Source organism: Mastacembelus armatus, chromosome 6 (assembly GCF_900324485.2).
Source record: "Mastacembelus armatus chromosome 6, fMasArm1.2, whole genome shotgun sequence".
Classification (NCBI taxonomy): domain Eukaryota; kingdom Metazoa; phylum Chordata; class Actinopteri; order Synbranchiformes; family Mastacembelidae; genus Mastacembelus; species Mastacembelus armatus.
Genome location: NC_046638.1, coordinates 23,536,616 through 23,558,831, shown reverse-complemented (window position 1 = coordinate 23,558,831; position 22,216 = coordinate 23,536,616). Strand labels below are relative to the sequence as shown.

General features: G+C 40.7%; 2 protein-coding genes across 6 annotated transcripts in view; both read left to right on the top strand.

The window, feature by feature from the left end:
* Positions 1 to 1,198: 1,198 nt before the first annotated feature.
* On the top strand, positions 1,199 to 12,357 carry LOC113132429 (guanine nucleotide-binding protein G(i) subunit alpha-1). The gene is made up of 9 exons (XM_026310463.2): positions 1,199 to 1,639; positions 5,410 to 5,452; positions 5,973 to 6,114; positions 7,002 to 7,159; positions 7,295 to 7,423; positions 8,454 to 8,583; positions 8,672 to 8,825; positions 9,147 to 9,339; positions 9,461 to 12,357. The coding sequence occupies exons 1-8, from the start codon at positions 1,522 to 1,524 to the stop codon at positions 9,335 to 9,337; spliced, it is 1,065 nt and encodes a 354-aa protein (XP_026166248.1). The 5' UTR covers positions 1,199 to 1,521; the 3' UTR covers positions 9,338 to 9,339; positions 9,461 to 12,357.
* Positions 12,358 to 15,034: 2,677 nt separating this feature from the next.
* magi2b (membrane associated guanylate kinase, WW and PDZ domain containing 2b) overlaps positions 15,035 to 22,216 on the top strand; it is a 72,736-nt gene continuing 65,554 nt past the window's right edge. For all 5 annotated transcript variants that reach the window (XM_026312306.2, XM_026312305.2, XM_026312304.2 and 2 more), the window contains exon 1: positions 15,035 to 15,714. In XM_026312306.2, the coding sequence (XP_026168091.1) occupies positions 15,417 to 15,714 (298 nt within the window). In that variant the 5' untranslated portion in view covers positions 15,035 to 15,416. The remainder of the gene's footprint in view (positions 15,715 to 22,216) is intronic.

Here is a 22,216-nt window from a genome sequence, read left to right as displayed (position 1 = left end):
CTGGAGCAGCAGCATCACAGAGAGGAAGAAGAAGAAGCTGGACAAGGTCATCCAGAAGTCCAGCTCTGTCCTGGGCTGTCCTCTAGACTCAGTGAGGGAGGTGGGGAACAGAAGGGTCCTGACTAAACTAACATCTATGCTGGACCATGAGTCTCACCCCCTGCAGGATGCCCTGTCTGCCCTGGAGAGCAGGTTCAAAGACTGATCCACGCTTGCTGTGTGAAAGAGTGATTCCACAGGTCTTTTCTTCTGCTGCTGTCAGACTCTACAATGAACATGACTAACATCTGCTGTAATCATGTGCAGTACTGTATTATAAGGTAAATCACCATCAGTGCAATATACTGTGGTCACTTTACCTGGTATTTAATTATTTATCCATTGTTTCCATATACTGTACATAGCCATAGGCACATATTGTTCACATAGTTTTTGTAGCTTCATAGCTTTATGCCACTTAGTATTTTTTCATATTTTTAATTTTTTATTTATCTCCCACTCTGCTGTGTACTTGTACTTTGCTGTTGCAACAAGGCAATTTCCCCACTGTGGGACCAATAATGGTTTACTTTAGGGCTGTCAATCGATTAAAATATTTCATGTGCGATTAAGTTGTGATTAATCACTAGTTAACTCATGACAATCATGCGATTAATCACAATTTAATCGCACATTTTTATCTGTTCTAAATGTACCTTAAATTAATCCTTTTCAGGTTTTTAATACTCTAATCAACATGGGCATGGACAAACATGGATGCTTTATGCAAATATATGTTCATTATTATTATTCAAAGAACCTGTTCATGTCTATTAAACACATGGAAAAAAATAACAAAGAAAAAACACAAGTTCCCATTATTTCTCTTTCTAACCAGTTGATTAAACAGACAGGCCTGTTTACATTTTCAGATGACACGGCAGCTCAGTTTTTCTGAACAACATGCCCTGACAGTGAAAACAATCTTTCACAAGGTATAGATGTGGCAGGTGTTGTTGAGTCTCTGCAGACATCGTTTAGTAAATTAATTTACTGTTCAGAAGACCTTTTACTGTTTGCTGCTGCACTCTTTACTGTCTATGGTTGCGTTTTCTAATTATTCCCAGGTTAATATTTTTGTTTACAATAATCTGTGAAACAAGTGAGATTTTGAAATGTCACGCATGCGCAGTTCGCAGACGTGTATGAAGAACAGGAAGCGAACATTTTCGGTCTATTCCCGTTTTTCTGTGAACAAAAACGGGTCGTGTGTCCGCCTCTTCTTCTGCGCGGTTCAAACGCGAGTAGAAGAGCCAGCCCCGGAGGAATCCGCGCTTTACCGAGTATCTAATTTATGAGACAACTTGCTCGTCAAATCAGCAGCTTGATTGCGAGACCAGGGCGTGTTTGAATTCGAAGCCCCAGACCGCCCCCGAACCCCCTCCCCTCCTCCGCCTTCGCTGGATGCTAGCTGGGTAGCCTCAGTTAAAGTTGTGTTTTAGTCCGGGACTTTTATTTACTCGGAGCTCAGGCCAGAAGAAGATGGGGTGCACTCTGAGCACGGACGACAAGGCGGCGCAGGAGCGGAGCAAGATGATCGACCGGAACCTGCGGGACGACGGAGAAAAGGCAGCCCGGGAGGTGAAGCTGCTGCTGCTCGGTGAGAAACATGGAGGGTCGGGGAGACGGGTCTCGGTCTGTTTGCTGGAGAGGGACGTCGCTCCTGTCCACCCCACAGCTGCAGCTAAACCTACATTTCAGACATTTCCCAAATGAAAACACGACTCTGTTGTTGAAGTTTTTGTCCTGTTGGGAAATAAGTTCGCGGAGTTGACGAGTCGTTTGTGTAAAAGACACGGCGCGGTTCGGTTAGCTAAAAAGTTGGACCTGTTGGTTCGTCCTTTAACATTTCTTTCCGCCTCAGCAAAGTTAACCCAGCCCAATCAGTGGGCTAGTTAGTGTGGGGGTCGTTTTAACCAGCTGCACTGACCCAGGACCAGTTTAACTAACTAGTTTAGTTAGCGGAGCAGATAGCTGTTAGCCGCTAGTCTGGATTAGCGCTGGTTCTCTGCCCGCAAGATTAGCTAATCTTGATGTCTACGATTTTATTTTTCACCACGTATGTTCGTCTGAAATGTCTGTGTTGTCGTCGATAATGTGAGGGATTGCTTTCACTTTTGAACGTTAAATTACAGCAGCTTCCTGTTACACTGCCATTCACATAGTTATCCTAAAATAAAGCCCAGCGTGCGTGAGAAAACACACTCGGCCAAACTTCACTGTAACTAACAAAAAAGTAAATTAGTAAAAATGTTCGTGGGTTTAGAGATCATGCCAACTATGCTGCTCAACTACTCTGAATGTTTCTGCTAAACCTAAACCTATCCCAGCTGTTACACACCACTTTACTTGAATCATTGCTTTTTAAATAATATTGTGCTGTAAGGCTACTGGTGGTTTGGTCCTTAATTTGATAATACAAAATGTGCAGAGAGGAAAACATTAGTGTGGTTATTTGAATACTGTGACCAGTTTGTCAGCTGCAACAGGCAAATACGTCCAGAAAATGGCATCACTGAAGTGTAGTAAGTCTTTAAGACTTAAGACAACATTCAAATCAGAGGATCATACTGTAACAGTAATCTTCCATTTGATCTCCAGCTTCATATCCCAATGTCTGAATAACATTACACTACATTACGTCAGGAATGGTTAAAAATAAAACTACCACACCTTTATCTTTCTGGTATCCAGTGCTGGTTACCTCGGTCAGGAAAAGACAGGTGAGAAGTTGCATAGCAACCGGTTCTGCAGTAAGCACCTGTGGCAACTATATACAGACGCAGCTAGAACTGGCAGTGTTGGAAGAAGTATTAAAGTACTCTGCTACAAGTATAGGTCTTGCCTTTGAATCCTACTTAAGTAAAAGTATTATTGGCAAAATGTACTTAAAGTAGCAAAAGTAAAAATATTAATCATAGAGAAAATTTGTCTGTCTGAATATTAATTCTAGTGTATGTTATGTTTCTGGATTGCTATTACTGCTGTGTTAATACATATGTTGAATTTTCCTGCTGTAATTATTTCAGGTTGTTCAGGTTTAAAGTACTGTACAAACTGTGAGTAACTTAATTTGCAGCAGTGCATTGTCTTCTACTAGATGTCGCTGGTTTGAAGTTTGAAGGCTGTGGAAAAACTAATTTAAAAAGTAAAATAACTGCAGCTGTCAGACAGATGGTGTAGTGTAAAAGTACAATATTTGCCTTTAAATTTGTACTTAAGTACAGTACTTGATTAAATGCAGTTAGGTACGTTCCATCATTGCTAACTGGGTGTCTTTCTCCATCTTTGAGTTGGTCTCTTCTCAGGCAGGTCTGTGTCTTTGGCACCACCTATTTTCAGACATTTGACTTCACCACAGTCAAACACTATGTTCTGCTCAGCCACAACAGTCAGCTCTCGTATGTGTGCGTGTCATTTGAGATGGACATGATTTGAATGTTCATTGAGTCTTTTTCTTTTTTCCTGGCAGTGTTGATTCCCGCAAGCACCTGCATGAGTGGGAATTATTTGTGGCTTTATCATCTGTTGGGGAATTACCATATATCTTTGTACGCAATTGAGGCCTTCACGTCCACATTTCAGTGTGTTACATTGTCAGAAATGTCTTATATTATGTGTTTTTGTTTAAGTGTGAGACATAAGGTAACGCAGCTTTGCCTTAAGTGCTCAATGCATGGGCATCCTGTTGGGGGTGTTTGCATTAATGCTATAATCTGCTGACATCCTCTCAAGATAAGTGTTTTGAGTGGGAGGACTGCCTCAGACTTTACACTGCACAAATGGAAATCATACAGAATGATCTTTGTTTTGGGTAGACACATTTTTATCGTCCAGTGGCAAAAAAAGCAGCCCAGAAAAGAGTTTTTATTGTTTGCTCTGGATATATCTGCATCTCATATAGCTTGAGGCTAATGTGTGTTCCTGTTCTAGCCAGTGTAGATCTGTCAGGCCCCATACTTTACTGACAAACCTGCACTTTTTTGCTTTTTCCACTTTTTGCCCAAATTTCCATCCATTAAGTTCTTCAATTTCAGCAGCTCAGTGAGGCATGAGCATGTTTGGAAATTAATTTTGAGCGTGTTATGATGTTTGCAGTAATATTAGCTTTGTGTCTGTAGAGCATGGCTGTTTATCATAAGGGACGATCAACTAGTGAGCAGTTGTCCTCACTGGGGAACCATGAGTCCCTGCAGAGGGTAAGGTAATTAAAATGTTGTGTGCTCAGCTGAAAATGCACCTGAATCTCAGAGGGAGCTGCTGCAGAACTGTATTAGACTGTGTACCAAACATTTCTGGATGTCAGAATTACACCATTGTATTTTTGTTATACTTCTATATTTTTGCCTCTTAAGGCTGTCTTGGCATTATACCTGCCTCATGCAATATTGCACAGTATATTGGTCACACATAAATCAAATGGCCCAAATGTGATGCATCTGGTCAGAGTCCAGCCACTCACTCTGATGCAGCATGAGTTTGTCACCCAGGGAAGTTTAAGCTGTGTATAATCTCATTGACGAGATGATCCAGTTGATTAATCCAATTGCTGTGTGATTTTTATCTTAACAGGCAGCTCTTCACTGGATTGTTTAAACGTGTAGCCTCTGATATGCTGCAGGTTAAAGTAAACAAAACTTTGAGGAGACTGTATTTGGCAGAAGTTTGCATATTGTTTTGGGTGTGTGATTATGCTGGCACCATGAGCAATGATGCTAGCATCTTAGGTGTGATTGTTTTGATTTGACTAGGCTGCACAGTGGCCGAAAATATAAGTTGTCATCATAGTTTTTGATTTTATAAGCGTTTATTGAAAGAAATTTCTCTCCAACATTGCACTGTCAGCTGTAAAATCTTTACACCTTCTGTGAAAATGCAGCCAATGTATCTTAAAATTACTATCTGAGCTAACAATGATTATCTATAAAAAGACACATATGTGCGCTAAACAGTTTTCCAGTCATATTTTCTCCTCAGGTACGTGTCACTACTTGTCATTGGATGAGAAGCAGAGCAATAACAGAACCTCTGACAAACATGAAAGCATAATTTTACTGGTATTTACATATCCATTTTAGATGCTTTGTTTATGAAATACATAAATGACTGGAGAGACTTCGACAACTAGCAACAACTTAATCCAGCATGATCCTTTCAAGAATTTTGATACCAAACACCCAAATTAACCCCCATGACAGAGATTTCGACAGGAAATATGTTTGTAAAAATCATTTTTATGTTTAGTATGTTTTTATCAATTTAGTCAGCATATCTGGTCATTTAAATTGTGGTGACATTAAAGAAGTGTTTTCTATGTTGTGTCTGATTTATATTTGTAAAATCTTTTTTTGTCACATTTGCTTGTTTCAGGTGCTGGAGAGTCTGGGAAAAGTACAATTGTTAAACAGATGAAGTAAGTGTGGCTGATCAGTGTCACATTTAAGAACACATGAGGCACGGCTGCAACGTTTCAAGTATTGTTTGAGTGAATTATCTACATCAGAGCAGTGTTTCGGTCCTGTGGACCTTCTTAGGGCTTCACTGGAAGCTGATGACACAGTTCAGTATATGCTTCAGATCACCTGACCCAGCTGTCTGTTTTGTTTTTTTGACCTAACTTCGTCACTGTAATGGAAATTTTTCCTTTGTTCACTTAGTTGCTGTTTCCTGCACAGTGGACACAGTAAATTTGTAGCAGCCTTACACACATTGTTTTAATACACAATGAACACTTGAATTGATAAGAAGTCTAATTCCAGAAAACTGATTGCCACTAGTACCCTCTTTCACACTGATTATAGCCATTTAAACCACAACTACAGGGTTTGTTTTAATACACATTCCCTGTTCTTCTATTGTCATCCAATAGTTACATGTTGATCACATCCAAGCTGCATGGAGACAACTGCTAATGTCCTTTCTTTGTGTGCCAGAATCATCCATGAAGCGGGTTACTCAGAGGAGGAGTGCAAGCAGTACAAGGCTGTGGTCTACAGCAACACCATCCAGTCCATTATTGCTATAATCAGAGCTATGGGGCGCCTCAAGATTGACTTTGCTGATCCAGCCAGGGCGGTGAGTGAAAGAAAACCAAAACTGGCTGTTTTTCTGTGCCTGTGACATTACAGGTCGTGTTTCTGTGCTATAAGGGCAATAACTGCTTAGACATATTTCACTCTTCTCCACTGGGGAGCGCCGCCCCCCCCCCCCCCCCCCCCCCCACCACCACCCCCACTCCTCTGCACCAGGTCAGAGAGAGATGGTAGTGTCACATTGAGAGAGCTGAGTTTTACTGACATGACAAAAGGAGCATTTGTTTATGGTTAGCTGCTTCTCAACAACGAATTTTACAGTTATAATCAGCTAAATTTCCATTTTTTGTACTTATTGGTTTAGTGTTTTGCTCAACCATAGTATATTATCACCGCATGCTGTAAATGAATACAATAGAGAGTGCTGAGCATTTCATTTATTTTAAACAGATTCCTGCTTTCATCTGTTTTTTTTTTTTTTTTTTGCAAAACAAGAGGTCTAGTCATTGTTGCAGCATGACTGGCCTTGCTCTGTCGTGACCAATTTTACACCCAAAGCTTTTCTTTTCTGATGTTCTGTTTTTACCAATAGGTCTGTCAGTTTCTGGCCACTGAACTTTCCTAAGACATTGTAGCTTTTGTAATTAAATTTCATGCAAATTTTCATTACTAAAAGAAGTGGAACAGGTAGTAATTTGACATTTTTGATTTTGTAAATGAAAAATAAATTCTTTAGTTTGACTCTTAAGAAATGACGGACTGTGATTAGGCCAGTCAGGATTACATTTACAACAACTGTCGTGATTTTTATTCTTCAAAACACTGCTCTTCAGCCTTTGAAAATGGAAAATACACATACTGTCCTTACAAAATTGGCAGCAAGCACAGAAAATTGTGCATTGTTTAAACGGTGGGGTTGTCTCTCATTAGGATGATGCACGGCAGCTGTTTGTGCTGGCGGGCTCAGCAGAAGAGGGCTTCATGACAGGTGAGCTGGCTGGGGTTATCCAGAGGCTATGGAAGGACGGTGGCGTTCAGGCCTGCTTCAGCCGTTCCCGAGAGTACCAACTCAACGACTCTGCAGCATAGTGAGTGGGATGCATTAACACACACACACACACACACAGGAACTAACTTGAGACTGTAGATGCATTAACTCCAGTTCTAAAGTCTTAGTCTCAACCATCTGTGTAATTTGCCGATCTTGATCTGTTTCTCCAAAGCTACCTAAATGACTTGGACAGGATATCCCACAGTTCGTACGTACCCACCCAACAGGATGTGTTGAGGACTAGAGTCAAAACTACTGGCATCGTGGAAACACACTTCACTTTCAAGGACCTCCATTTCAAGTAAGCACGACCACCAGTTTGTCCAGTCACACTCTGTCGCCTCCACTTCTCTGATTGTTCGGTGGTTCAGACAGTTGTGGGTCTGGTGTTGATCTTTATCATGGTTGAAATATTCAGACCAGTCAGAGCTTTGTTTGCAGGATTAACAATGAGTATGTCACCTTCCTGAATCTGTCTGCAATAGAGTAACATAAAAAACATGAAGTTTAAATGTGTAATATTTAAAGAGATCTACCAGCAGAAATGGAAGACAGTATTCATAAATATTTTGTCATTAGCATGTAAACACCTGAAAATACCAACCATTCCTTTGTCTTTGTCTCAGAATGAGCCTTTTAAATTGACATAAGAGCAGGTCTTTCATGGAGGCTGCTATGTTGCATCACCCTGTCTCTAAAGTGGCCCAGAACGGACAAACCAGACACTGGACTGTTTGTTTTAAAGATGACAGCCACCCTGCCCTCTCTTGCTGAATTGAAAGGGTGTGGTGAGGGTGATGCTTTGAAGGTTGCATTCTGCAGTCTCACCACTAGATGCTGCTAAATCTTTCACATTGTTCTCATTGTATTTTGGATCAAGATGAAAGATGCTTATTTCTGCTGTCAGCTGATGAGAATTACATCAGTGGGATGGATATGTCACTTGCTTGCAAACAAATAACATCAGCTCCTAAACAGAAAGTGATTAACATACACACGACATTGGGCTGAATCAAACAGCCATCAAACAAATTGTCAGTGCTATCAGATTATCATGGTTTTTGTTTTGTTAAATTTATTATTCCACCCGGTAGTTGTATTAACAGTGCTAAAAAGAAACCACACCAGGAACAAACCTTCCCATTACCTGAATCAGAGTGTAGTTTACATGTCAATAAAGTACCAGTGCTAAGAGTCTGACTCATTTTTACCAGGATCCTCCAGGGAAATATGGAATTACAATCAATGTCTCGCAGCATTTTCAGAGTTAAGAAGCGTTTTAAAGACTGAAGAAGTGGTGTTACTAAGCAGTGTACATGTTATTTCTGCAGAATGTTTGACGTTGGTGGACAGAGATCAGAGCGGAAGAAGTGGATCCATTGTTTTGAGGGAGTCACTGCCATCATCTTCTGTGTGGCTCTGAGTGACTATGACCTCGTGCTGGCTGAAGATGAGGAGATGGTAAGACCTTTTGGACCATAACGCACCCCGATTTCATTATCTACCTTTATCCAGGTTTTTTAATTCATGCCCCTGTCCTCTCGTTCAGAACCGAATGCATGAGAGCATGAAGCTGTTTGACTCCATCTGCAACAACAAGTGGTTCACAGACACCTCCATCATTCTCTTCCTCAACAAGAAAGACCTGTTTGAGGAGAAGATCAAAAAGAGTCCTCTCACGATCTGCTACCCAGAATATGCAGGTGACACAGAACAGAAACACTTGTATGCAGTCCAGGATTGTTGTACTTGCCGATACTGTACTGTGTATGTTGGTGGTGCACACAAAACCATTAAATCCTGCCAAGTATGTTTGGACACGTGACAGTATTATTGGAGCTTCAGTAAAAAATTGTACGATGTAAATGTGGAACAGAATTAATGGGAATGTGCATTAAATACAGAACACTTTCATATTTCTGTTCATGTTATTGGTCCTTACAGTGGTGTCATATCCAACATAAGACTTATTTTGCAATAAAAATGTCTCAATAGTAAGTTTAATGTTCGATTAATTTCTGTAGGCTCCAACACCTACGAGGAAGCAGCAGCTTACATTCAGTGTCAGTTTGAGGACCTGAACAAGAGAAAAGACACCAAGGAGATCTACACCCACTTCACGTGTGCCACCGACACCAAGAACGTGCAGTTTGTGTTTGATGCCGTTACTGATGTCATCATCAAGAACAACCTGAAGGACTGTGGCCTTTTCTAAAGGTAATGCCTGCTGCTTCAAGGATGAGCTGGCCGAACACTCAGTGGTTGATCGTAATCTGTCATGTTTTTCTAATCACGGTGTCTTGTGTGGGTTTTTTTCCCCCCTTCTTTTTCTGCTCAGGCACTCTGGTGACCGGTTTAGAGAGTGACTTTATTCAAGGGGAGCCCGACTGGAGGGAACTTCATCGATCCTACTAAGAATGTCACTTTTAACCTCTTATTAACTTATGTTCATCTCTAAAAAAAATTTTAAAGATGGCGTGTAGAGAAAACATTTTTTGTAAAATATTTGGGCAACTGTCTGTGGCCATTTTAAAGAAGGAGGGGCTTACATTTTCTGTTGTCCATAAATGAACACTTTGTCTTTTTGTTTGTAGGTGTTTGTGCCTTGCATGCCATAGGTGCAGTGTTTTCCTATTTTAGGTGTTAGGTTTATGTAGATGTTCCCATTCAGTTCTTCCAAAGCACCCCAAAGTCCATTTTATCTTTTTTTTTTTTTCTCCCCCAAGTTTATTTCATCATTCCATCATTTTTGTGTCCTTGTGCAAACCAAGTAAGACCAAGTCACTCTGTAGACCAATATATTCATACTGTGAGAGCTGTGTGCAAAACCTTTTCGGATATGTGGTTTGCATGTGTGCTGCGAGTGGGACTTTTTGATTGAGGTCTGTGTGATTGTGTGTGTATGGCTGGATGGATGTGTGCACAACATAAAACAAAAGGGACTTTATTCCTTAACTTGTCATCCTCTTTCAAAATTTTATTTTTCTATGTGACCAAAAAGAAGCTACTCTCTCAACCTAACGTGTGCGCGTTGTTGGTGCACCGCTACAAACTAAAACATTCCTGATTGGGAAGTAAAGAGAAACTTTGAAAAGAGGATGCCAATGGCGGCCTTGTAGCAAACAGTAGGATCATATGTAGATCTGTGTTTCAGAGCACTGGCAGACAGGTGGTACAAGTGCATTGTTCCAGATTATGATCTGTGATACGTTCAAGTTGCATATCCCCCCCCAAGACCCCATCTCCCTGTTTCCATTGGACAGGGACGTTAGTGGCCTAATCTCCATGATTTTGCTAATAAATAAAAAAAAGCTGCTGTGGTGCACTCATGGCAGCTCATGCAACAAACTTTTTTTTTTAGTGAATTTTTTTTTTTTTCTAAAAGCACAATATTTGCCTCATAGGAATGAACTTTTAATTTGAAATTGAAGCTAAAATGTTTAGGCATTCAAAGAAAATGTTTAAATGTCTGGCTCTCCAGTGGAGACTTTTTCTTTTCTGTCTGTTTTGTTTCATTATTTCATTATATAAACTAAGTTTTAAAACTTCATGGAGAAACATTTCAAACATCACATTCAGCTCTGGCAGATTTTAGATTCTTTTCACTGATAATTTGATTTAAAAAAAGGTTTTTCATACTGAGAGAGCTGTGTGCAAAACCTTTTCAGATGTGTGGTTTGCACATGTGCTGCGAGTGGAACTGATGAGGAATGATTGTCTCATGTTTTGATAAGGTTAATCTCTAATAATTAGAATCGCTTATATGATACTGTTGAGCAGCAAACACTCCCCTCTAGTGGACAAATTGAGCAACTAATGATAAAAACTGCTGCTTAATGGTCTAAACAGACAACTGACAAATATCTAATCACCAATTACAATATACATATAATGATAAAATATTACATAAAATCTCAATTGGAAACACCCCAAGATTAGGACTGATTAATCCTGAGGTGAGTTGAGAACATGATTATAAGAACTGTCATATTCCTTCATATCCCAGTCTTTTTATGGTTACATATTTCATAAGCACCAAGATGATTGCAACCAACATCCTACAAATGGGTCAGAGCAGTGCCAAGGCTGACTCCTGACTTGTACACAGCTAAGCCATAACTGCTCAAGCACAATGATTAGGCATTAGCTGAGAAGACACTATTTTTGGGAGACGTGTGTGATTTAAATTTTTAAGTCATTTAGCTAATCCCCCAAACCCTCACAGGGTGATCAACCAGCACAGATATTAACTTTTCTTTTAAATAAGTTATGTGGCTGAGAATAGTGAAATAGAAAAGGATGATGATGCAAATGATGGCACATCATTTTAGACTGCAGCTGAACACAGTCAAAGCAAAAAAAAATCCAAACACATTGCCCGTCTAAAGAAACTTCATCTTATCTAACTTTTTTGATCTGTAGTTTAACTGAGTCCATGTTTGCCACTTTAAGAGAGTGAAAATCTAAGAGATGTGGAGGAGACAGAATTGATTAGTTTTTATCAGTTAATGATGTACATAGGCAAGGATGGCTGATGTTTGGGAGTTTTATGTATTTCATTTTATTCTAATTTTTACAGAAATAAAAAATTTCCTAAGGATTCTTTAACAATAATATTATGTTGGGACATACATTGATCATTGTTAGATGGTTGACTCAGTACCACTCTCATGTATGTACTCTATGTTTACCTTAGTACAAAGACTGGGAACAGGAGAAAATATTCAAAGATGCTCTTAATACCATCAATTTTAGTCATTTAATATATTTTTACCATAAAACTATCGTAGTTTCTACTATACAAAAATATTGACTAGTGCAGCTTAATGTTTTTGTTTGTTTGTTTGTTTGTTTGTTTTTTTTAACAGTATTTACAGTAATCATATATGGACATCCTGGATGAAAAAATGTATAGGGGGTAAACTGATATAATCTGATATTGGCCCACTGCAGGTGTAGTTTGCCATCACAAGTTTCACTGCATAATTAAATCTCATTGTCAGCTTGGAGAAAAAGCCAATGTGATTTAGTTGCCAATTCCCTTAAGCCATTTGGTCTAATTAACTTATTCTGTGTGTGTGGGCACATATTTGAAACTAATTTTTAACTGCTGCTCCAGTCCAGCACAACCCTGGGTTTGTTACTGATGCCACTGAGTTGTCTGTGTAATTTTAAAGTTTAAAATGTCTCCTAGACATTATTATTGCTGCAGTAGACATTAGATAATAGTTACTATGTTTGTCTCCAGCCTGTTTTTTCATTTTAAGCTCTGGCACATGCAAGGATAAAATATAGATGCTAAAGACAAGAGGAGCCTGTTAACCCTGTTGAGACAGTATGAGTATCTGTGTGAAGGTGACCGCATTCCCTGTTTCCCGAGTAATAAAAACAACTTAGTGTGCGTTTCTTCCCTAACAGCAAATGCACAAAGTCAACGAGGAAGGCAGTGAGCTAAATCCATATAGGCTTTATTGAAATTCCCCTTCTGACTGCACAGACTGCCTTGTGTTATTGTATTTTTGCCTTCTGTTGTTGGCACTCTGCTTTAGCATACTCATTACTTTCTGTCTATAACGGTGATATAAAGTAATATCCTTTTCTTCCTTCTACTTCCTCCCCATCCCAGTGTATACAGTCACAAATATATTTATTGGTCGGCTGACGAAGCTTCTGTGCATGCTTCTGGTATGCACAGTCGCACCTAATACATCCATTTTATTTTGGTTATTAATAATCTGGCAGAAAGCTGATCAAACTGATCGAGAGATTGAGCGTGTTGTTTTTGAAGTGCCATCAAACTGCACACCACAATGACACCAGACAGAAGGAGCTCATATAAGCTCACCTCCTCTAAACTGTCCAGGTGTGAGTGGCCACCCAGACAGGGCTGAGAGCTGCTGCTGTTCTGTCAAGAGAAAATCTTACATTCATGACAATTCGCTTGAAGTGTCTCCATATTTAGATGCTCCACCTCAAAGATTGGATGGCTTTTCTTCTTTTCTTTCTATCACACTCCTGTTCTCAAAGGAAGATCCAAAATAGTGGAGCACTTTGATCCAGATATAGATGACCACAGAACAAAACATTTCTGTATGGCTTATCCTGAACACACAAAAATGACAAGTTTTGTAACAAAAAGTTGCATGGTGCCAGATTTTTATTTTATTTGAAGGCAGCATCAGCTGATTTTATGATTTAGTGCATCAATAACTTTAAATTGGCTGGCATCGGAGTGGAAACCTGCAAACTCTAAGCCCTGCATGGTACATAATTCCTCAACCATGAATTTTTTTTTTTTTTTTTTTTTTTTAAATCCAGACTGCAGACCTCTTCATGCTGCAGTTCTGACATCCATCAGCAGAGGCACAAATACAGGCCCACTGAAACAACCCTGACTTTGTAAATTCCTGATCCAACCAGTTTTCTATAATATACCAGTGCTCTTTAATGTTCATCTTTAATAATCATCTAGTCTGGATCATCATCGGCTTAGAATTTCTGTCCAAAGCATGTGCAGTATGACCTAGAGATAAATAGTGATTCCACAAAGTGAATACATTGCTCCTCATGGATTATTTACTTGCTGCAAATGCACAAGGGGTTGTTTTGTAGGTAGGATCCACTCATTGCAAAAGCACATGCCTGTCCTCAAAAACACACACACACACACTCACATGGAGGTGGAGAGTGAAAGTAAAAGGGACTGTCATCCTCAGTAGACTTGGAGGAGCAGCTCTTGACTTTCTTGTTAAATATTGAATGAAATGTTACTTTAGCTGCTTTGGAAACCCATGCAACCATGAAAAAGTAATGACAACAAAAGGATTTGTCATTCTCTGTTGGTCCTGCATTCATGTCATCATAGCAATTATGTAACAGTGACCAACTTCAGGAGTCTGAAGAACAGATGCTTTTTCTACATTATGAAATAGTCCATGCTCTGTCTGTACAGTAAAACACAGGTACATTTACTGCAGACCAGTGACCACAGAGGAGATTCAGATGTTTATCACACATGTAAACACTAATTTCTTTGTTTGCATTCTGGCTGTAAACTGGACTTATACTGTCAGCAGTGTTGCACATGTTACTGTATATGACTGAGAAGCACATGGATTAACCATAAGGAGGAGTCAGGACTAAAACATGCTCTCTACTGATTTCTTCTACCTGTTTTGCAGCTTTGTATCTCTAAATCACATGCATATTAAAAAGTTCTGTAACTTCCAGTTAATGTTTGATGCCAGTGTGTGAAGTATCGTGGCCCATATGTAGTGAGCCATGTGGAGGTTGGGGTGCATGGGTCTGTAGCTCATCTCTGCTCTGAAACCTGAAGATCTGAATTACAACCTTTCCCTAAACCATCAAAGTTTAACAATGCTTATTTGATATAACCAATAGTTGTCATGTGCAGCTTTTATAAACAAAATGTTTTTTATGTTTGCATTTTTACGTAAGTCTGCAAACGTATCCAGTAATGACTTTGTTGTTTGATCAAGGGGCTACTACAATAAAAAACTAAATAAAAACTAAAGGAGGCATTAGAGCTGAATTTTCACGGGTGGTGCCCCTCCCCAGACTGGTCCTCAGCATAATGTAATATTTTATTTGGCTTCATTTGGTATTTAGTTGTGTTGTATGTCATGTAAGTGGAAGCCTACATACAATATTAACTAACAAACAAACTTAACTAAGTGCCGCATGATGAGCGTGGTGTAGTCATCTAGCCCTGTAGCCTACACCCAAATCTGCACCGCTGTGAAAGTCGCTTATCGCTTCTTTAAAATATTACTTTTCAGATATTTGATAGGACGCTGCTTGTTAAAATAGTCAGACATGCAGTTGAGGTTTATTTTATATAATGTGGAGTAAACTGTTGTTCTTCCTACATGTCACCGTCAGTGTGTGATCACAGCCAGCCTGAGGAAGAGCCCCTGGCAGTGTTGTGGGAGTGAAGCGCCTCCTGTGTGCTTTCCCCTCCTCTCCATCCTTTTACGCCGAACCAGAACCTTTCATCTCTCCCCTCCTTCGGGCTTCACATCCGGGTCATCCGCCAGTATCTGTCTCCTGCGTCTGTGTGTCTGACAGAGTAATAATTATTTCATCGTCCGCCGTGCTGTACTGCAGCCCTCTGCCCGACTGCGCGTCTCGCCGAGCGGACACTGCGCCTGGCGTGCACCGGTGATGATGGAGCCACGGGCGCTGTGAAGCCGCAGCCGGTCGCACAAAAGCAGGGATGAGACGGTAGGAGGCTTTTGTATGGGCTAGCCCGTGGTGATTAACTCGCCCTAACGATGTCTAAGAGCCTGAAGAAGAAAAACCACTGGACCAACAAAGTCCACGAAGCGGTGATAACCCGGGGGAAGGAAGGGGAGCTGGGGTTCGAACTGAAGGGGGGCGCGGAGAACGGCCAGTTCCCCTACTTCGGCGAGGTGAAGCAGGGGAAGGGACTGATCCAGAGCGGCAAACTGGCCCAGGATGAGCTGCTGCTGGAAGTCAACGACATGCCAGTGGCTGGGCTGACCACCCGGGATGTGCTGGCCGTGATTAAACACTGCAAAGACCCGGTCCGCTTCAAATGTGTCAAACAAGGTGAGATACGCTGAACGTGAGAGGCCAGGAGCGCACCGCCGCGTAAATTTAAGAGGCTGGGAGGAGAGTGCGTGTGTGTGTGCGCTGTTGGTATGAGTAGCTGGTTTGATTAAGATGTCATTTGTGCACGCATCCGTCCGTCTGCACTAAAGGGCGAAAGCGTGAGTTCAAAGCAGCGCTCAGGCCTGTTTGTTGGTGAAATGTAATTACGAGCCGTGATGGTGGGTTCAGTCCAGCAGGACCAGTAACTAGGATATAATGGTTATATCACAGTCGCCGTTTGTTTATCAGTGTTGCTGGTTCGATGCCACAGCCTGGAGGGGGTGTGTCCGTTCAGGCGTCATGCCACAGCCTGCGGTTTTCTCCTTATTTTGGTCGAAGACACGGATCGTTTTCACCAAACGGGCCTGCGCTGTGGATCAGATGTTTTCTCTATTTGCTGCTGTGCACTCTGAGCGACAGGCTTCACACAAAAACACAGACTGCAGCCTGCCAGTCCAACTAACGCTGCTTTTACAGTACAGTTACGCACTGATGGAAAATTTAACCTGCGTAGTCTAATTACTGTTTCGTATTGATTGGCTACCAGCATGGTTTTCCTTCAATTCCCTCCTCCCCAGTTTAATACACACACCTCACAGCACCCTCACACACCCAGACATTTGGTTTGTGAAATGTTCTTGAGTTCAGAAGTTGAAAATAAGTGTGCAGGTCTCGTGTAGTCATGGTTTGGGAAGCGTTTGTTGTAATGCTCCTGAACACAGCAGTGGACTTGAGTGAATGACCTGCTTCTGTCAGACTGGGTCTGTGTGAGACAGGAACACTGGATTGAAGGAAAAGCAGAGAAGATAGTTATTGTCACCCAGTCTGAGGCTCAGTTTAAGCCCTGATAAGTAGCGATAACAAGGCTGCATCACAGTGGCTCGTTTCTGAGGAGACAGGGAGACAAGAAATGAAAGCAGTTTTTATTTTTGGCCATTGCAGAGGTTACTCAGAGAGGGCTGGTCTTCACACATCCCTGCCCAGCTGCTCACTCTCAATTTAAAGTGTTTCCTTAGGTTGTGTCAGTGTGATTGATTGTTGAGTTAGAGCTGCTGACAGAGTGAGAGTGTGGTCTTGTGATGTGTGAGAGGTTAAATGCTAATGTGCGTGAATCCTAGATAGGGTCTGTTCTGTCCTTCCCTCTGTCTCATACTTGTCATCATCAGTGTGTATATGAAAACACCCAGGTCAGGTTGTTCTCCAGTTGAATGTGGTCTTCGTTAAGAACGTCCTTCAACAGTGCTGTTTCTGCACAGCTTGTTGTGCCTTTCATTATATATATTTTTTTGCCTTTTCCTTGGCTGTCATAATACTATTGACTTCCATCCGGTGGCGAGTGCAGTGTATTTATGGTAGCGTGTTTGCAGACAGCTGCTGACACACTCACGGCCCGCTGAGGAATCATCTAGAAGCAGTCTGGTCGCTTGGCTCAGAGGACACACACACAAATCAGAGATGGATGTCCTGTCTGGGCACACGAGCGTGTTTGACTGCCCATGCAAACTTGCACACGCATACATTTTAACAAGCTCTTTCCAGTCAGGTTGAACGTAGAAACCCCCTGTTTGTGTCCCAGAGGGAGTGCAGCATTGACAGTGAGGCCTGAAGAGATAGAGGTCACAGCCTGACTTTGCCCTGACCTGTTTCTTCCACTCTGATCACAGATTTCAGGAAATACATTTGCAGATAGACAGGACAGGACACTGTTTTGTAAATATGAGAATACTATGCACCTTTTACTGGAACAAAGCTGTTTTGTTTTTGTGGAACTGCTGCATTCTCACATTTCTGAGCCATGTTATAGACTGAGTCATGAACACAGACGGTATCATTTTCACATGGCACGTCATAACGTGCAGGTGCGAGCTGTGTATCATAGCACCTAGAGACATCTTGCATTATGTTAGTCGGTATTAAAACAGTTAATCACTCAAATGTCAAAAACTGTTTTGTTTTGAAGAGAATTTGCCAGGAAAGAAGCATGATTTGATTGAGCATCTCAGGAGGGCTGTTATCTATTTTCCTGGTGCGTGTGTGTGTGTGTGTGTGTGTGTGTGTGTGTGTGTGTGTGTGTGTGTGTGTGTGTGTGTGTGTGTGTGTGTGTGTGTGTGTGTGTGTGTGTGTAAGGGGTGTTTCAAGTGTCAGTTTTCTGTGATATCAGTGGTTGTGCCACAAATACATTTAAACAAATAGTGTGAAACCACAAACACCAAACTTCAGCAGAAGATGAAACAAAAGATTTCTACATTTATGAAACTAATATTTTTCAGCTTTCACAATCAGCTTTTTTTACATTTTTTCTGGACTTATTAAATCAGTTCTTCATGGAAGATATTTTTATATACCACAGAAGTCCTAGTATTATGCATGTTCTCATGAGCAATGGGGCACTTGATTGTTAATGTTGTTTTTAAAACCTGTGTTGTTATTGTGCATCAAAATGCCTGCTGTGAAAAAGTTTCCAATTAGTATAATCAAACATTTCTCTTCTCCACTATATTGAAATGGTTATTTTTGAATTTAAATGACAACAGTATGTTAGAAATGGATTTGTAATTTTACCGAACATATAGTCATTGATTGTCTTTTAAATGCTGGTCTGTAAATCAGTCAGTAAATCAGACCGTGTCCGTCTGTACGTAATTATCTGGTAACATCTCTTGTCCGTGTTAATCTCATCAGCAACGAGCAGGAGCGAAGCGCAAACGGTGCTAGAGGTGTCAGAAGAGTATGGAGAGGAGCAAAGTGTGAATGAACGAGAGAGAGAGTTGTAGTTTTAAGAGAAGAGTCTGTTGAAGGTGTGAGAGTACACAGTCTTGTGATTTTTGACAGAATTTTTAGAAGCAAACCAAATTGATTTTGCTGCTTGTTTCTGTAACTGTGATGTGTCTTTGTTGTGTTTTGTGACGTGCACAATGGACAACATATTACAGTGACAGCTCTGCCTTTTTTTCTGTCTTTCCCTAATTAACCAAATAGCTGCACATTCCGGTTTACAGGAGACAGTTTTCATAATCATTTTTGGTTTTGTCGATTCCACCTCAGTGCTGCTTATCAGTTGGTGTTTGCTGGTTGTCAGTTTTGGAAAAGAGGAAAAACAGGACAGATATTTAATAAAATTAAAATGTATCCACCTCTAAATAACCTAGCTCTGTTTTTAGTTTGCATTAATCATTTGTCATAAATAGCTCTGGACCAATTACAGTGATATTAATAATATTAACGTCAGCTATTTTTGGAGTTTTATTTTTTATTGAGGTTATATTAGGGCCATCATCCCAGGCTGAAACTACAACAAATGCTTCTCTGATTTACACAACAATAGGAAGAATATCAGAAAGGCTGTTTCCTTAGCTGAAGGTGCTTAGCTCTGGGTAAAGAAAAACATGTCACTGCTTGCTGATGTTGTATACTGATATCAGAAATGTAATTTCATAGTTTCTTAAATGTTTTTATGAGTGTGGCGGAGGAAGTCCCCAGGATGTTTCATTAACTCGAGTTTATGAGAACAATATGTGGTGCTTTCTGGGTAAAAAATCAACATAAAATCAAAATGTTAACATACCCTTTAACTTCTAAGTGGAGCACAGCAAGACGCCGTCACACTGTGCAGCAGCTCTCGGCCACGTCTTATGTAGGGCAGCCCAGGCCAGGGATCTCGCTATTTACTAATGGAACTTCAAAGGACACTTAACCACTTCATCGAATATAGAAACTTCTCTGTCAAATGGCAGCTTTCTGTCCAAGCCATTAACTGCATAGAGCGGATGATCTTGCTTTGACCAGATGCAACAACAGGGACCAAGGAGCTGTTTTCACTCTCACACTGCACATGTATGCAGTTTCCCAACCAGACGTTTTTGACTGAAATGTCCTTTTATCAGCTGTTATCTTGTGTAAGCTAATGCTAATGCTGATGCTAAAACCCACAGGTTGGCTGAGACCTGGGGGTTTTTAATATTTTCTCAGACTCCTTTTAAATAGAGAACATGGTGGCTACATTCATGATATTATACTGAAAGACTGCTGATGAAGCTGCATGACATTCAAAACCTTGAAATATTTGCCTGCAATGGAAAAACTAATATCCTTGGAAAGACAACACTGGTCAGATTTATGCTTTAATGTTCAGATGTCGTGCTTCACGTGGAGCACAGAAAAAGATCTGAAGATGAGGAATACTGGTTGAATTTAGAAAATGTAATAATGCTCAGCTGATGCAGTTTTTGGTGGGACTCTAAATTCTGTCTCCTATTTTCATAACAAACTATACCCTGCAACAAAAAAGAAAGGCCTCTGACTATCTTTCTACTGTAGTTAGTTAGTTTAACTTCAGATTCACTGTTTATATACAGCCATTTACATTATACAAAACAAAGCCACACGTATGTCACAGCATGGAATAATTGTCTTGACCTTTGACCCTGAGAAATATGCTTTAGCAACAGATTTTTAGTTTCTTAGATCAGAAGAAATTAGTCAGTTTCAAAGTTATTTTTTCAGGATAACATAACAGCTCTTTAAGTGATGGACCATCATGGAGAAATGTTTGGAGTTGTCAACTTGTCTGACTCGTCCAGGTCATTCCCTATAATGTGGGACAGATGGAGAACAGGGATGGAAGGCAGCCTTCTTCTGCTCTCGTCACTTTGTTGATGAGAACCCTGAAGAATCAGTGAGTAACATCCTGTCTGCTCTGTTTGTATTAATATCTCACCATGAGTGGAGTGCTGTCAGAGAATGATTTTTTTGAGGCTAGAAGCTGCTGGAGCTCAGCTCAGAGGATCAAACACAAGCTCAGCCAGGCAATGACCAAATATCTAACTGGTCCAGTTAAGTGAATTAGGTCAGTGTAATTCTCCTCACTACAGACGCACTGCAAGGGACAATCTAGGAACAGGCTGTTGGATGTGTTTATGAAATGTAGTTAGAAGTGGTGTGTGTGTGTGCGTGCGTGTGTGTGTGTGTGCGCGTGTGTGTGTGTGTGTGCGTGGGTGGGTTTGAAGTGAGATTTTTGCCTCAACAACAGAGTTGTTATTTTTCGTAGATCAGAAGAAATTAGTCGTTTTCAAAGGTATTTTCCAGAATAACATCACAGGCCTTTGAGCGATGGATCACCATGGAGATGCACCGTGGCAGACTGAGGTTGTATTTTAGAAAAGAAAAAACATATTCTTATGATTATTCATGGAGTTTGAGTGTTCAGAGTGTGTTTGTGTGCATGCTTGTGTTCTGCTAAGAAGGGAATGAAGAATAAATACAAGGGTATGCAAGCATGTCATTGTTGTTGAAAAGCATGTTTTTGTATTTCTACTTGTTACCAATAGGATAGCCACTACTGACCTTTATCAGTAAGAAATAACACTATTAGTTAATATATGACATAATTAATATTTATCTGTACACACACGTTTCATGTTTTAATTTGTTTATTTGGTCCATTTATCTGCATTTTTCCATATAAATCAAATCCTTTGAAATGATTGTGGCTAGTTCTTTTTGGCAATTACCTATTGGCATTGTGTGGAATATATTTTTATTTTGGACTTTTCTACTCTTTAAAAGTTTCCACACCCCCATCAATTAGCCAACAGAAATAAAAAACACACTTCTGTCATTTCACATTTAACACCGCTTTATATTTTAACAAGGCATATGTGCACTAAACAATGTTTACTGATGAGTATTGTGGCATAGTGGGTTTGGTTGAGGTCTTAGAATGCCAGTAAAGTACAGAGACAGTTAAATTTCACCCCTGACAAACGTTCATTACTGAGACTGCCGTGTTAGGTCCTGGCACCCAACCTGTCGCCTGTCCTGGCCTCCATCAGTCTGGAGGTGGGAGGGTTCAGTGAGAGTTCAGCTGAGAGACACAAACATCTCTCACCTCCAGAGACAGAGGCAGCTGAGACATCTGGCTCATCACAACCAGTGCGTCAGGGTGTACTGAAAGCATTCGCTCTGTATGTGTGAGCCCCTGAGTGTCTGTGCGCTTCAGACGCTGGTACACACACGCTCAGACAAACACTATGAGGTTCCCAGTTGGAGATGTGAGGTCTGCTTTCAAAATGATATGCACTGCATGTAGCTAACTCTCTGAGTGCGACAGCAGCCCAGGTCTGTGCCCGAAGCCAGAGCCTCCCTCTCCCAGTTTTACAGAATCATATCTTATTCAGTCAGGCATTGCAGCACAGAAGGCAGCGGATGGTTTTCATTCATTGACATAGATTAGCCAGCAACTCTAATCTGATAGCTTCGCTGTGGGCTTCAGATCTGAATGAGAAGGATTATAAAAGCTGGCTCAGGAGCCTGGTAGATGGCACCCTTCTGACTTTCTAAAGGGGCTTGATATCATTCCTGAGTTGACGATCCAGGACTGGAGCCATCTCATATGCACAGTAGTACATACACTCCATGTAGAGAACATGAGGGACGTTGTCATGGTACTGAGTTAAAACCC

Coding starts and splice junctions, on each gene's coding strand:
- LOC113132429 (XM_026310463.2), top strand. CDS start 1,522: ATGGGGTGCACTCTGAGCACGGACGACAAGGCGGCGCAGGAGCGGAGC. Junction 1,640..5,409: donor GGTGAAGCTGCTGCTGCTCG/GTGAGAAACATG, acceptor TGCTTGTTTCAG/GTGCTGGAGAGTCTGGGAAA. Junction 6,115..7,001: donor TTGCTGATCCAGCCAGGGCG/GTGAGTGAAAGA, acceptor GTCTCTCATTAG/GATGATGCACGGCAGCTGTT.